Source organism: Callionymus lyra, chromosome 8 (genome assembly GCF_982586985.1).
Source record: "Callionymus lyra chromosome 8, fCalLyr1.hap1.1, whole genome shotgun sequence".
In the NCBI taxonomy this organism is placed as follows: domain Eukaryota; kingdom Metazoa; phylum Chordata; class Actinopteri; order Syngnathiformes; family Callionymidae; genus Callionymus; species Callionymus lyra.
In genome coordinates this window covers 27,400,922-27,417,568 of record NC_141825.1, presented here as the reverse complement: position 1 = coordinate 27,417,568, position 16,647 = coordinate 27,400,922, and the positions used below count along the sequence as shown (strand labels likewise).

The following is a 16,647-nucleotide window of genomic DNA, read 5'->3' as shown; positions in this document are numbered from 1 at the left end:
GAAGCCTCATGAGGCTTTGCTCCAGGGATTAACTACTCGGCTGCGAGGCTTCAGTGCTTCATGAGGCTTCATCTCGCCATCACTATTAAATTGTACAATTCTGAGTTCGGGGGCAGGAGTGGAGTGAGAGTATCTGGATGTTCTGTTCTATGTTAGTCTTTGTATCCTTTGTTGTTTTTCTTTGACCTATGTTCTTTATCTTTAGACTTAGATTGTGTCATCTTGTTCTTTATCTTTATCTTTAGACTTAGATTGATTAGATCATCTTGTTCTTTCTCTTTATGTTCTTGTTTTTCTTATTTTATTTTGATTTATTTTTTATAAAAAATTGCTGTATGTATTGGCTATTGGAAAAAAACAATTTTGGCGTTGACGAGGAAAATCTTCTTTTTAGAAGAAACCTGGAGCAGAACCAGACTCACTGTTGACGGCCTCCTGCTGTGACCGACTGGGACAATAAAAGTCTAAATTATTTTGTCCAACTCATCCGATGTGCTGTTCTTAATGCAGATGATGGTTTAAAGGGATCAATAAAGTTTTATCTTTCCATCTTAATAGATAAAATGGAGGTAATTCTGTCCTAATAAACCCAGAGCGAGACTTGAACCCTTTGTACGCATTTATTAATCGTGTCAGAACTTGAGAGAAAAATCACTTCCCAGTTTAAACTTCTGATTCTCAAGACTTCAAAAAAATCTTCCTCCAAAATGAAAAGATAAAACTTTATTTTAAAAACAATTCAAAGGTCCTTCAGAGCGGTTCAGAGTTCTTGCAGCTCCATGAGGTCGACTCGACAGATGGGGCAGGTGATGTTGTCCTGAAGGACGACACATCGTTCAATCAGCTGACCTGGATCTTCACAGGGGATCTTCACAGGTGATCTTCACAGGTGATCACACCTACCTTGAGCCAGCGGTCGATGCAGGGGGCGTGGTAGTCGTGGAAACACGGCAGGATCCTCAGCGTCTCCCCGGTCACGTAGTCGCAGAAGCAGATCTGGCATCTGTGACGACACACGACCATCACTCGTCCGTCAGATCAACGCTGACTTTACTCACTGTGTGGCTCCGGCTCCGGCGCTCTGGAAGACTCTGGTGGGAAACATCTCGATCTGACTCCGGCTCAGTTTCTTGTTGACGACGGACCCCTGACGGCCCTCGAACTCCAGCAGAGCCTGTGGGGGAAGAAGACGGTCACTCGACCGACCCGGTGTAGGTACAATATCATCCCCCCTTCAATATTGTCCCCCCTACAATATCGTCCCCCCTACAATATCGTCCCCCATACAATATCGGTCCCCCCTACAATATCGGTCCCCCCTACAATATCGGTCCCCCCTACAATATTGTCCCCCCTACAATATCGTCCCCCCTACAATATCGGTCCCCCCTACAATATTGTCCCCCCTACAATATCGTCCCCCCTACAATATCGTCCCCCCTACAATATCGTCCCCCCTACAATATCGGTCCCCCCTACAATATTGTCCCCCCTAAAATATCGTCCACCCTACAATATTGTCCCCCCTACAATATTGTCCCCCCTACAATATCGTCCACCCTACAATATTGTCCCCCCTACAATATCGTTCCGCCCTACAATATCGTCCCCCCTACAATATCGGTCCCCCCTACAATATCGTCCCCCCTACAATATCGTCCCCCCTACAATATCGTTCCCCCTACAATATCGTCCCCCCTACAATATCGTCCCCCCTACAATATCGTCCCCCCTACAATATCGTTCCCCCCTACAATATTGTCCCCCCTACAATATCGTTCCCCCCTACAATATTGTCCCCCCTACAATATCGTTCCCCCTACAATATTGTCCCCCCTACAATATCGTTCCCCCCTACAATATTGTCCCCCCTACAATATCGTCCCCCTACAATATTGTCCCCCCTACAATATCGTTCCCCCTACAATATCGTCCCCCCTACAATATTGTCCCCCCTACAATATCGTTCCCCCCTACAATATTGTCCCCCCTACAATATCGTCCCCCCTACAATATCGTCCCCCCTACAATATTGTCCCCCTACAATATCGTCCCCCCTACAATATTGTCCCCCTACAATATCGTTCCCCCCTACAATATTGTCCCCCCTACAATATCGTTCCCCCTACAATATCGTCCCCCCTACAATATTGTCCCCCCTACAATATCGTTCCCCCCTACAATATTGTCCCCCCTACAATATCGTCCCCCCTACAATATTGTCCCCCTACAATATCGTCCCCCCTACAATATCGTTCCCCCCTACAATATTGTCCCCCCTACAATATCGTCCCCCCTACAATATTGTCCCCCTACAATATCGTCCCCCCTACAATATCGTCCCCCCTACAATATTGTCCCCCCTACAATATCGTTCCCCCCTACAATATTGTCCCCCCTACAATATCGTCCCCCCTACAATATCGTCCCCCACTTCCTACGTGATGACATCACTCGCTGCATATGCAAACGTCTCTTTAAAATATTTTTTATGGTTTAAAGAAACATCAACAGAACGTTTACATGATACTTTTTACCTCATAAAACATTTATATTGACAAGAAGATGATCTTCGTCAACATCATCACTTTCTTTCATTTCCTGGTCTGACGATCATGTGTCAGATATTGTAGGGGGGACGATATTGTAGGGGGGACGATATTGTAGGGGGGACGATATTGTAGCTACACCGGGCTGAAGCTCGGACAGACTCACCTCATAGTCATCTTCTTCCTCCATCTGTGAAAAACTCCTTCTTCTCCTCCTGCTTCGCTCGCGTCTGCTCTGTGGACGACCGCCGTCTGAGGAGAGAGAGCAGGGGTGAGTGACGGCGAGCAGGTCATCACGGGGTCAACGTCTTACGGTCTTCAAAGGTCAGCAGCGGCGAGAGACCCGCGAGGAAGCGAGGCATCCAGCCGGTGTCGGACATCTGCTGAAGGAGAGAGTCAGACATGTTCCTCTGTGAGGGACGACACCAGGTGAGAACATGTTCCTACCATGTGGTGACTCGGACGATGATGATGATGATGATGATGACTGTGATGACTATAGTGATGACCGTGATGGCGAGCAGTTGGTCGACTGCCGGTCGCCGTCTCCTCGCGGTCAAACTGAGCCTGAAGGACAAGGCGTTTTAAACGACAGAAGTCGGAGCCGAACACGGAAACCGTCGCACCTGAAGACTCTGAGCGAACGCCGCGTCCTCTTCCTCTTGAACCTGACGAAGACCTTCCTCGATGTCGTCCTGATGAGCGTCTAGGAGTTCGGCGTCCTCGTCGTCGGCGATGACGATGAGCTCCGCTTCTGGACACAGTGGGTTAAGGAGGCGTCCGTGCGTTTGTGTTGGTGGTTCTCACCTGGACCTCCGTCGATCCAACGTCGTTCTTCGTCCGTCAGGAACGACAGAGACGCGGCGGCGGGAGCTGGAGCGGCGTCTCGAGTCTCTGGTGCTGACGAGGCTGACGATGATGATGATGATGATGATGATGATGCCGTTGTTGCCGATGAAGATGAAGACGAGTCAGATGATGAAGACGATGATGATGACGATGAAGGGGAGAGCGGCAGGATCCAAGACTGCGAGGTGTTCTGGGCGGATCCGATGAGCATCCTACGGCGTTTGGCTCGCCGTAGTTCAGAAGACGGAGAGTCCACCACCTGGAGGCAGAAGATGATCCGTGAGCACAGAGGAGGCTCCATGAGAACCATCAGAACCGAAGAGTACCTCGCGCAGCCCTCGAAACCGTCGCCCCCGTCGGCGCTGAGGACTGATCGGGTCAGAAAAAGTTAGAACTAAAGGTCACCCGAGCTCAGGATCAAGAACCGTGTAGGATTGAATACCTCGGGGTCTCTGGGACCAGGACGGACATCTCAGCAGCCTCCAGGAGAAGACCACAGTTCAGGATCCCAGGACTGTCGGGACCGGATGAGTCTGAACTGTCCAGCAGCTCCATGTTGATGACGACTGAACCAGGAAACCTACCGGTGCCAGAGGAGATCAAGAGTCAGGAACTGAAATGAGTTTCTATTAATCTTCACTCAGTTCTGAGCGACACGAGGATCTTATACCGCCTGATACAGATGATCCACAACAATTCTTTTAAATAGAGATTTTCTAGTCATCTGGAGATAAATGTATTTGTATATGAGAGTCATTTGTTTTAGGTTAGGTTATGTAGAACTTTATTGTTTTTTTTCCAATTAGACACAGCAATACAGTAATTATGCATATTACTGTACTGTAATATTATTGTACTACACATGTTCTTTATCTTTAGACTTAGATTGTATCATCTTGTTCTTCCTCTTTATGTCCATTTGTTCTTGTTCTTATTTTATTTTTATTAATAATTGCTGTATTGTTGTGTCTAATTGGAAAAAAAACAATTTCCCAAAGGAGACCTGCTGAGGATCAATAAAGTTCTACCTAAACTAAAAAGAAGACAAAAGAGAAAGAACAAGATGAAACAATCTAAGTCTAAAGATAAAGAACATGGATCATAGAACATAGAGTACTCGCTGGTATTTGGTAAAAGGTCGTGAAACAAACTGATGATCGACAACCAAAGAGTTTTTTTTACTTAGTATTAAGCTACAGATGAAAGATATAGAAAAGGTAAATAAATATCTTCAATAGTCTTAACATGGCTTTTAAAACCGTGACAGTCGAAGCTCCCAGAACGTTTAAGTTCTAGCGTTTTAAACTCAACATTATCTGCAGTGACGCTGAAATAAAAGAGCAGTTAAAGTGTTTTATTCCAAACAAACGCGACAGATTCACTGACACCCACCGGATCTTTGGAGGAAACAACAACAACAACAACAACAACAGGCGCTTGTTTACTTTACTCTCCACGAACCTCCACGACGTCAAACTATAATCCGGTGTCAACGCAGCTTTGTTTTAAAGGCGAAGATCCACAACAAAGACGAGACTCGTCCTGAGATCATGAAGTTCTTACGCGTCATAAACGATCTCAGTTCCTTTCATTTCCAGTTTGAACGCTCGGTGCTTTAGCCGCTTCCGGGGGAAAAAAGGCGCATTTCCGCTTACGTGGTTGTGTCGCCCCCTGCTGGCGTGGAAGAGCGAAGATAAATAAGAGTATAAGTAAGTAAGGTAAGGTAAGTAATTAATTTGTATTTATATAGCGCTTTTCCAGACCAGGGTCACAAGTGTTTAAGCGCTTTGTGACCCTGGTCTGGAAAAGCGCTCTATAAATATTACTTACTAATTTATGCCAACTTAACCGATAACAGTGTTTTTCTGAGGTCAAATTTATTTTTCTATATTTTTAATCTGAAGTAGGTAATTTTTACAACTTTTACTACTGATATAAAATCCTATATATTATCGTCCGCCGGCACTTGGTAAAAAAAGACACATTGGTTACGATAAAAGTACAATATGAAGAGGTTTATGGCTGATGGTAGAAGAGTCTGAACGTGTCCCAGAAGATTTATGACCCAAAACCAACACTTTCAACATCATAATCTTCAAGAAATACAGCAAGTTTCAGATCCAGAGGTCCAGAGAATCTTTCGGATCAGAGGTCAATCAAAAAGGCACATTCACTGTCATCGTCAACATGAACTAAAAACTTTAAAATACAAACATACAGTAAATAAAATCAAATGTGCCTGAAGACTGAGGACTAGAGTCTGGACACATTTACATCAAGCCACCGAGGGGTTCCGAGTGCCCAACCGTGTGGAGCATTATGGCGTGCTGGTCTAGGACCTGCTGGGCTTCCAGTCCACCCTGATCCATCAGGTGTCTGAGCTTCCGTGATTGCGCCCTCTGCTGTTCGAACAGGGCTCTGTCTCTGGTCAGCTCCGCCCTCTGCTGTTCCAGGTCAGTTCTGTCTCTTTCAAACTCGACCCTCTGCTGTCCCAGGTAAGTCCTCTCCTGATCCACGTCCGCTCGCTCCTGCTCCAGCCACAGCCTCTCCGCCTGGATGGTGGTCCGCTCCCTGTTAAGCTCCACCCTCTCCTTCTCCAGCTCCGCCCACCCCCTCTCCAGACCCCCGAGGGTCCGGTCACACGGGTCCGCGCTGCGCCGGTCGTCAGCGCCGATGAAGGACTCTTTAGCAAATGTCGAAGGAGGAGGAGGAGGAGGAGGGGAAAGACGTGACGGTTGTTTTGGGGGGTTTTCCAGGTGATGGTCATCGTCTTGGGTGATGGGGGTCAACAGAGGTGCGGCGCCGGCCAGACGACCCTCCATAGCTTCGTTCATGAGGTGAAACCACGGCCACGCTGAAGCGCTGTCGGCCATGTTCTCCATTCCGATCGGTGGGTACTTGAGGTCCTGGACAGTAGAGGGGAATGAATACTTGTTTGTTGGTCTAGTTTAATGCTGCACGATATATTGAAAATATATCGATATCGCGATATTGACACGTGCGATATGCATATTGAAAATATGTGACAATTTATAATTTTCTATTGTGTTAATCAATCATTTCTTAAATGTTCACTCAATAAGTGTCGCGTTCTGTAAAGTTGTCAATTTGTACTTCTATGTCTCGTTGTTGTTTACGTCTCCGTCTGTCAGTGAACTGTGCAGCTTGTTAGGCTCGGTTGCTATGGCAACGCGTCTTGCTGGCGACTTAGCTCGGCTCAGTATATCCAGTGAAGTAATACTAACTTCTGATCTAGTCAAACACTAGTGATCCAGTGAAGTAATACTAACTTCTGATCTAGTCAAACACTAGTGATCCAGTGAAGTAATACTAACTTCTGATCTAGTCAAACACTAGTGATCCAGTGAAGTAATACTAACTTCTGATCTAGTCAAACACTAGTGATCCAGTGAAGTAATACTAACTTATGATCTAGTCAAACACTAGTGATCCAGTGAAGTAATACTAACTTCTGATCTAGTCAAACACTAGTGATCCAGTGAAGTAATACTAACTTATGATCTAGTCAAACACTAGTGATCCAGTGAAGTAATACTAACTTATGATCTAGTCAAACACTAGTGATCCAGTGAAGTAATACTAACTTATGATCTAGTCAAACACTAGTGATCCAGTGAAGTAATACTACCTTATGATCTAGTCAAACACTAGTGATCCAGTGAAGTAATACTAACTTATGATCTAGTCAAACACTAGTGATCCAGTGAAGTAATACTAACTTATGATCTAGTCAAACACTAGTGATCCAGTGAAGTAATACTAACTTCTGATCTAGTCAAACACTAGTGATCCAGTGAAGTAATACTAACTTATGATCTAGTCAAACACTAGTGATCCAGTGAAGTAATACTAACTTATGATCTAGTCAAACACTAGTGATCCAGTGAAGTAATACTAAGTTCTGATCTAGTCAAACACTAGTGATCCAGTGAAGTAATACTAACTTCTGATCTAGTCAAACACTAGTGATCCAGTGAAGTAATACTAACTTATGATCTAGTCAAACACTAGTGATCCAGTGAAGTAATACTAACTTATGATCTAGTCAAACACTAGTGATCCAGTGAAGTAATACTAACTTATGATCTAGTCAAACACTAGTGATCCAGTGAAGTAATACTAACTTATGATCTAGTCAAACACTAGTGATCCAGTGAAGTAATACTAACTTATGATCTAGTCAAACACTAGTGATCCAGTGAAGTAATACTAACTTATGATCTAGTCAAACACTAGTGATCCAGTGAAGTAATACTAACTTATGATCTAGTCAAACACTAGTGATCCAGTGAAGTAATACTAACTTATGATCTAGTCAAACACTAGTGATCCACTGAAGTAATACTAACTTATGATCTAGTCAAACACTAGTGATCCAGTCACTCGTCTCTTTCAACCTCCTTTGTTAAAGCAACATATTGTAAGAAGTTGTTAGCGTCATTTATAAAGTGTTATGTGTGCGTCTTCACCGTATGCTAACGAGCTAAGTTGTTAGCATCATTTATAAAGTGTTATGTGTGCGTGTACAAGGATTTATTATTGATTTGGTGATATCATGACGCACCGGCGGCTCCTCTCTGATGTCGCTCAGTTTTGGCGGGAAACCGATGCAAGTCCCGCGAGACTGAGCGTTAGAAGAGATATTTTTCTACCATCATGTCGACACTGAAGCGCAAAAATAAACAAAAGGGAAATATAATCGTTTTCCTTCTATAAACCCCCGGACCTACACTACAGTACTCGCTCCTGCACGCCGCTACATTTTTAGGTGAAAGAAAGAAATATCGCATTAATATCGATATCGCACTTCAAGACACCAATATCGAATATCGCACATATTTCCAATATTGTGCAGCCCTAGTTTCTTTCAACAAAATGTTTTTTTTTTTATATATATATTTAAAAATATATATTTTATATGGGTGTGTATGAGCAGCTTGGCAGAGGTCTGCGCTCTCCTAGTGTCTGGTTGTGAAGGTACCTTGTATCGCCGCTTCAGGTTGTCCCACTTCTTTGCCATCTGGTATGTGGAGACTTTCCCGACGAGTCCGAGCTCCTTCATGATGGCCCTGAAACCCAGACGGGCCTGAGTGGACGCTCACACATCACACCTGGAGCCCACACTCACCTCCAAGCGGCTTTGGCGGCGTTCCTTCTCCCCGTGAACAGAGACTCGTTGGCCGCCCTCAGTCTGATCAGCCTGCGAGTGTCCTGGTCGCTCACTAAGTTATCGACAAATCTGAGTTATTGAAATGATGCAAATCAAGTCAAGCAAATGATGTTCACTGTTGCAGTTCATGTCAAACAACCCTCTTATCGTGACATTAGCGCCACCTGGAGGCCACACTAGTCCCTTTCACTTGAATTCTGTGGCCCTCACTAGGTCTTTAGTAGAACTACGTGTCGCTACGGCCACTTACGTGTGACATGTCTCAAATCACATACTTGTGTACTTCAACTTAGTATTTTTAGTGCATAAGTGCGTCTCAATTCTAAGTATGTAAATGTAGTGCTCCATACACACTACATTGTAACTACAACACACACAGAATGATGGATCGATGGACACTTTCTACACTAAACGACTCCATCTTAGTGACGTTGACTTTGTAAACGGAAGTTACGTCATATATATATATATATATATATATATATATATATATATATATATATATATACTTACTTACAGGTGTATTTTCAGCATTAGGAGGCTAAACACGTGTTCGCTGCTGATACCGGCGTACATATTTCTTGATCCAAACCAAAACGTGCTGCCAGCAGGTGGCGCTTGTGTTCCTACAGCTGGTTGATATCATGGTTAAATAGTAGTAGAAGAAGAAGCTGTCGCGTCATTTCCTGTTAGTTTGTAGCAGCAGAGTTTGATTTGAGACAAACTATCTGTGGAGGATTAGTTACTAGTTAGTACGTACACTATCCTGATGATACTAACTTCTAGTATACTAAGAGAAGTATGTTTGAGACATACTATCTGTGGAGGATTAGTTACTAGTTAGTACGTACACTATCCTGATGCATACTAACTTCTAGTATACTAAGAGAAGTATGTTTGAGACATACTATCTGTGGAGGATTAGTTACTAGTTAGTATGTACACTATCCTGATGCATACTAACTTCTAGTATACTAAGAGAAGTATGTTTGAGACATACTATCTGTGGAGGATTAGTTACTAGTTAGTATGTACACTATCCTGATGCATACTAACTTCTAGTATACTAAGAGAAGTATGTTTGAGACATACTATCTGTGGAGGATTAGTTACTAGTTAGTACGTACACTATCCTGATGCATACTAACTTCTAGTATACTAAGAGAAGTATGTTTGAGACATACTATCTGTGGAGGATTAGTTACTAGTTAGTACGTACACTATCCTGATGATACTAACTTCTAGTATACTAAGAGAAGTATGTTTGAGACATACTATCTGTGGAGGATTAGTTACTAGTTAGTATGTACACTATCCTGATGATACTAACTTCTAGTATACTAAGAGAAGTATGTTTGAGACATACTATCTGTGGAGGATTAGTTACTAGTTAGTATGTACACTATCCTGATGATACTAACTTCTAGTATACTAAGAGAAGTATGTTTGAGACATACTATCTGTGGAGGATTAGTTACTAGTTAGTATGTACACTATCCTGATGATACTAACTTCTAGTATACTAAGAGAAGTATGTTTGAGACATACTATCTGTGGAGGATTAGTTACTAGTTAGTACGTACACTATCCTGATGATACTAACTTCTAGTATACTAAGAGAAGTATGTTTGAGACATACTATCTGTGGAGGATTAGTTACTAGTTAGTACGTACACTATCCTGATGATACTAACTTCTAGTATACTAAGAGAAGTATGTTTGAGACATACTATCTGTGGAGGATTAGTTACTAGTTAGTACGTACACTATCCTGATGATACTAACTTCTAGTATACTAAGAGAAGTATGTGATTTGAGACGTACCATCTGTGGAGGATTAGTTACTAGTTAGTACGTACACTATCCTGATGATACTAACTTCTAGTATACTAAGAGAAGTATGTTTGAGACATACTATCTGTGGAGGATTAGTTACTAGTTAGTACGTACACTATCCTGATGATACTAACTTCTAGTATACTAAGAGAAGTATGTTTGAGACATACTATCTGTGGAGGATTAGTTACTAGTTAGTACGTACACTATCCTGATGATACTAACTTCTAGTATACTAAGAGAAGTATGTTTGAGACATACTATCTGTGGAGGATTAGTTACTAGTTAGTATGTACACTATCCTGATGATACTAACTTCTAGTATACTAAGAGAAGTATGTTTGAGACATACTATCTGTGGAGGATAAGTTACTAGTTAGTACGTACACTATCCTGATGATACTAACTTCTAGTATACTAAGAGAAGTATGTTTGAGACATACTATCTGTGGAGGATTAGTTACTAGTTAGTATGTACACTATCCTGATGATACTAACTTCTAGTATACTAAGAGAAGTATGTTTGAGACATACTATCTGTGGAGGATTAGTTACTAGTTAGTACGTACACTATCCTGATGATACTAACCAGTGCACTAAGAGAAGTATGTGATTTGAGACACAGCTCTGCTTTTACAGATGAATCTTGAACCTATCGATCGTTTATTTCAACCGATCTGACGCGACACGTCACTCACTTTTGTACGACAGCTCCGCCGGTGTCGTACACTCCTCACCACTGGCGTCAATGTATGTGATGTTTCCATTCGTCTCGGCGACATCTCCTCCGTCCAGATCCTCCATCTCCGTGACGCCGCCTCGCTCCGTCAGCGGGTCAGGAGGGGGCGACGGGGTCTCCTCCTCCTTGGTCCAGATGGGCGTGACCCTCGACGCTGTGCCGGCGAGTCGACCCTCCAGGGCGCTGTTCATCAGCTCGAACCAGGGCCACGATCCTAGGTTGGTGTTGAGCTCCATCCCCAGAGGAGGAAACTTCAGGTCCTGCCCAGACACACAAGTGTTCAGTATATACAATATGATTTACAGGAACATTCCTGAGCACCTTATACTTGGTCTTCAGATTGTCCCACTTTTTTGACACCTGGTCCGGAGAAATCTTTCCTGCTAGACCCAGTTCCTGCACGATTCCCCTGAAAGAACGTTCAAGTACAGCTGAGCGACCTTTACTATAAACATGGTTCCTTCACGGACATGTACAGCCAACTGGCCTTCCTCAAATCACATGATCTGTCTCGATTTGAGGCTGATAACATGTGCTGTGTCTCAAATCACATACTTCACTTAGTGCACTGGTTAGTATCATCAGGATAGTGTACGTACTAACTAGTAACTAATCCTCCACAGATAGTATGTCTCAAACATACTTCTCTTAGTACACTAGAAGTTAGTATCATCAGGATAGTGTACGTACTAACTAGTAACTAATCCTCCACAGATAGTATGTCTCAAACATACTTCTCTTAGTATACTAGAAGTTAGTATCATCAGGATAGTGTACGTACTAACTAGTAACTAATCCTCCACAGATAGTATGTCTCAAACATACTTCTCTTAGTATACTAGAAGTTAGTGTCATCAGGATAGTGTACGTACTAACTAGTAACTAATCCTCCACAGATAGTATGTCTCAAACATACTTCTCTTATTATACTAGAAGTTAGTATCATCAGGATAGTGTACGTACTAACTAGTAACTAATTCTCCACAGATAGTTTGTCTCAAATCAAACTCTGCTGCTACACACTAACAGGAAATGACGCGACAGCTTCTTCTTCTACTACTATTTAACGATGATTTCAACCAGCTGTAGGAACACTATCGCCACCTGCTGGCAGCACGTTTAGCAAGTTTGGAAGAAAAAATATGAGAAACGAAATATTCGCGAGATATTTAAGCTGGTATCAGCAGCGAAGACGTGTCATCCTGCTACTGCTGCTGAAAATACACCTGTAAGTATATATATATATATATGATGTAACTTCTGTTTAAAACGTCACTAAGATGGAGTCGTTTAGTGTAGAAAGTGTCCATCGATCCATACTCAGTTTTGTGTGTGTTTTAGTGTCAATCTAGTGTGTATGGAGCACTACATTTACATACTAAGAATTGAGACGCACTTACGCACTAAAAATACAAACTTTGAGTACGCAAGTATGTGATTTGAGACACAGCACTGGTTTTCAAACCAAACACCCATAAGGCTTTGCTTTAACTTAATATTATTAAGTGCTCTACAAATATAATTTACTTACTTAAATTCTTATACTGCTACATGAAGGTTTATTTTTACTATATGGTCATAGAATTGTAAAATATGTGCTTCAATGACTTTGTCAACACAGGGAATGTTGGGGCAAGTATTTGAAGAATGAGTTTTCGGTTAAAAACGAGATACTTCGTTAACTGTACACAGTTAACTCACGTTCAACGTCCCGACAAACTTCACTCCTGCAGAGCAATACTGACATCTGCTGGTGAACTACCGTTATATCAGGGAGACTAACTTTTACAACCCGCGTTCTATGGCGTTTTATTTGTGTCTTTTTGTTGATCGTGTAGTTGTAAATGTTGAGCACCTGAGAATATGTTTGACACGTAAGTGACAGTTTGATGTCATTTTTTCAAGTCGGAGACAAACCTCCAGGCCGGTTTAGCCGAGTTCCTCTTCCCGGTGAAAAGAGACTCGTTGGCAGCTCGTAATTCAATCAGTCGCCTCGTGTCTTCTTCTGTCACTGGAACCATAAACAAGCGTGAACACGTCGTCCTAACATCTGAGGAGAACATCTGAGAAGAACATCTGAGAAGAACATCTGAGAAAAACATCTGAGAAGAAAATCTGAGAAGAACATCTGAGAAGAACATCTGAGAAGAACATCTGAGAAGAACGTCTGAAAAGAACGTCTGAGAAGAACATCTGAGGAAAACATCTGAGAAGAACATCTGAGAAGAATGACAACTTCTGTCGTCTGTGACCTCACGTTTGTAGGTGAACTCCGACAGCCGGTTCAAGTCGCCCGACGCCTCGTTTCTGTCCTGGCCGTCGACGAGAAGGTCCATTTCTGACTCGGTCAGAAACTCCGACATCCCTTTGCGGCTCCGGCGAGTCCTCTTCCTCGGCGGCGAGAGCGACTCGCAGTCTTCGTCTCCGTCCTCGACCAAAGGCGTGAGGACGGGCGCGGCCAAGGCCAGACGTCCCTCCATGGCGTCGTTCATCCTGTAGAACCAGGACCAGGAGCTGGGACTGGTCTCCACACCGTGGGCGGGACACTTCAGCTCCTGTAGAGAAGAACATTCGTTCATTCACTGAGACCTGTCAAGCTTCAGGGACCCCTGCCGCTCCCCCACTCACCTTGTAACGCCTCTTGAGGTTGTCCCACTTCTTTGCCAACTGCTCTGTTGTCACCTTACCCTGTAGACCAAGTTCATAGAGGATCGTCCTGGAAGACAGAAGTAGTTCTTAGACCACAGTCGCCTCAGCAAGAAAAAAAATCAAGATAACACTGAGACAAACACAGGAGTCTCAGATTATCAAGCACGGATAAAAGTGTCTTAAGATGTTTCTTAAAAGAGTCCAAAAGCGTGTTCAGGAACCATCAGTAGATTCTGATCCACAGACCTCAGAGCCCGAGCTGGGGTGTAAGTCTGGATCAGATCACTGATGGAAGGTCTGACCATGAATAGATCTGAAAGTAAGAACCAGAATTTTAAAATGATCCTGAAAGAAACTGGCAGCCAGTGAAGAGTTTGAAGGAGAAATGTGAGTTCTTCTACTAGAGCATGTTCCCTCACACACACAGCAGTGGTAACATGCTGAGCGGCTTCGCTGATGTTGTTCATATCAGAAAGTTCTTCTACTTCCAACAAATAAGGATTTAGAATTTATATTTCAAATATTTTCAAAGGGTTCTTTAAATTGAGGTTCCTATCTTTGTCCCTCAGACTCGTCTGAGGTTCTCACCTCCAGGCAGGTTTGGCCGAATGCTTCTTGCCCGTAAACAGCGCCTCGTTCGCAGCCCGTAGTTTGATCATGGCCTCGGTCTCAGACTCCGACACTGACCCGGGAGAGACACACAGAGATGACATCATCAGACCGAGCCCAGAAGGTACCAGAGTTCAGGAGGGTCCGCTGACTTTTATAAGACCACTCCGTGGGTCTCCTCCATTCCGCCGGGACGACGCCCTCCACGGCAGGAGCGTCCACACCTTCCATCGCCGCCGAGTCCTCCATCTCGGTCTTGATGAGGAACTCCAGGATGTCCGTGTTTTCAGGGTTCTGGCCGTGTCCCCGGCGGTCCGGCACGAGGTCTGCGCTCAGAACCAAGTCCCCGTTGAAGAGTCGTCCCTGCAGAGCGTCGTCCATCATGTGGTACCAGGGCCACGACTCGACCCCTCCTGCCTTCTGGCCCTGGTTGGTCTGCTTCAGGTCCTGAGTGAGGAACAGAAGCTGTGATTCACCGAAATTCATATTTGTGGTTTTGACTTATTTTGTTGTTCTTCACCAAAACATGATGTAAACAACAACAACAACATGAACACATCTTGTTTCATATTCACAACTTCTATTACAGTCATTTTCAGTTAGAAAAAAATCATTCTCATAGTTACGACTAGAAAAACACTATAATAATATTTTTAATGGGTTTCCTTCTCATCTTCCTAGTCAAAACAGAAGAGCGAGCTCCCCCCAGCGGTGGAAACTTGTAATTGCGTTATCTTAAAATGTCTCCTAGGTTTTTTAGGGTGTTTTTTTTCTCCCGGGTCACCCAGGAATCCGAAGCCAAACTCACCTTGTACTTGGTGCGCATGTTGTCCCACTTCTTGGCGATCTGGTCTGAAGTGAGTCTTCCTTCGAGACCCAGACCTCTGAGGATGACGCTTGAATATAATACACAGACACGAGGTTTTTTAATTAAATAAAGGAAATTAAACACTTTTTATTTGACTTGTTGATAAATAAATTGTTGGAAGATATATATATTTTATTAAGTATTTATTTTCACTCACAGAGTTCTCTACAAGAAACAGCAAATTAATTGTAATCAATAATAATGAACAGATTTGAAATGACATGTTTAACAGAAAATCTTTTTTATTTATTTAGTTTTTATTTATTTACTTTCGTCCAAACCTTGACGAACTTTAATCAAACCCTGGATCAGGTTCCAGCTTCACTTCTCACCTCCAGGCGATCTTGGCTGAGTTTCTCTTCCCGGTGAACAGAACCTCGTTCGAGGCTCGGAACTGGATCAACCTCCTCACGTCCTCCTCGCTCACTGTGGGGGTCAAAGTTCAACACAGGTGAGCACCTTTGGACGCTGGAGGTGAAGACGAGCGGCAGCTGTCACTCACTCTTGTAGGGGTTCTCATGGAGGTAGGAGAGGTTCAGGGCCTGATCCATTTCTGACCCGGGCAAGGAGGGAAGGAGGCTAGGAAGCCAAGCGAGGAAAGGAAGCGAGGACACGAGGAATCGAGAAGGAACCGGTCTAGAAAGTTGTAGGTCTTGTCGACGAGGGATGATCCCTTGGATTCCGAACCTGGACCAGGACCTAGGACGCGAGGGAGAACCCTCGCCCCAGGACGAGGAAGCTAACAGGGAAGGAAGCTAGGAGGCTAGGAAGCTAGTGGACACGGAGCAGGAGTGGAGCGCGAGTCACAACTCACTCAGGAGGTTCTGTGTCCGGGTCTGGTTCCGAGTCCGCAGCGCAGGAAGAACCGAAGCGAACCGGAGCTCGGTTCTGTTTCCATCAGCGCCCAACCGGGCTCGCGGCTCCGCGTGCGTCAGTAAACAAGCCCGTCCATCAGAGGAGCGCTCGATTCACTGGCGGGAGCCGCCGGAGCGAGCGGGGTGACGCGTGAGAAAGGTGTTAAAATAATGATTAAATCAAACACACGCGAGGTGTTGTTGTTGTTGACAAACAACTCTTGTTAACTTCTATTTGTAAATGTTTAATGAAACGTCTGATGAAATGTGGCGCCCTCTAGTGTATTTAAGGAAGAATGACAACTCTTATTAACTTCTATTTGTAAATGTTTAATGAAACGTCTGATGAAATGTGGCGCCCTCTAGTGTATTTAAGGAAGAATGACAACTCTTATTAACTTCTATTTGTAAATGTTTAATGAAACGTCTGATGAAATGTGGCGCCCTCTAGTGTATTTAAGGAAGAATGACACTCTTTAAATTGAATGTGGCGCCCTCTGGTG

At 43.7% G+C, this 16,647-nt stretch overlaps 2 protein-coding genes across 6 annotated transcripts; both read right to left on the bottom strand.

The window, feature by feature from the left end:
• Nucleotides 1-601: 601 nt before the first annotated feature.
• On the bottom strand, nt 602-4,996 carry LOC148074463 (uncharacterized). Of its 5 annotated transcripts, none has more exons than XM_087798010.1 (11): nt 4,860-4,996; nt 3,841-3,978; nt 3,725-3,767; nt 3,357-3,657; nt 3,176-3,303; nt 2,997-3,116; nt 2,863-2,932; nt 2,716-2,801; nt 1,059-1,174; nt 904-1,003; nt 602-817 (listed from the first exon to the last, which is right to left on the bottom strand). In XM_087798010.1, the coding sequence occupies exons 2-11, from the start codon at nt 3,951-3,953 to the stop codon at nt 761-763; spliced, it is 1,134 nt and encodes a 377-aa protein (XP_087654136.1). In that variant the 5' UTR covers nt 3,954-3,978; nt 4,860-4,996; the 3' UTR covers nt 602-760. The 5 variants fall into 5 exon arrangements, with proteins under 5 accessions (XP_087654136.1, XP_087654134.1, XP_087654135.1 ...); XM_087798008.1 differs by having other exon boundaries at nt 4,962-4,980; XM_087798009.1 differs by having other exon boundaries at nt 2,863-2,929; nt 4,962-4,980.
• Nucleotides 4,997-5,386: 390 nt separating this feature from the next.
• Nucleotides 5,387-16,467, bottom strand: LOC148074462 (uncharacterized). The gene is made up of 13 exons (XM_087798120.1): nt 15,793-16,467; nt 15,623-15,716; nt 15,231-15,318; nt 14,575-14,869; nt 14,402-14,495; nt 13,793-13,880; nt 13,422-13,719; nt 13,082-13,175; nt 11,486-11,573; nt 11,124-11,424; nt 8,548-8,641; nt 8,401-8,488; nt 5,387-6,304 (listed from the first exon to the last, which is right to left on the bottom strand). The coding sequence occupies exons 1-13, from the start codon at nt 15,839-15,841 to the stop codon at nt 5,669-5,671; spliced, it is 2,307 nt and encodes a 768-aa protein (XP_087654246.1). The 5' UTR covers nt 15,842-16,467; the 3' UTR covers nt 5,387-5,668.
• Between the last annotated feature and the right edge of the window lie 180 nt (nt 16,468-16,647).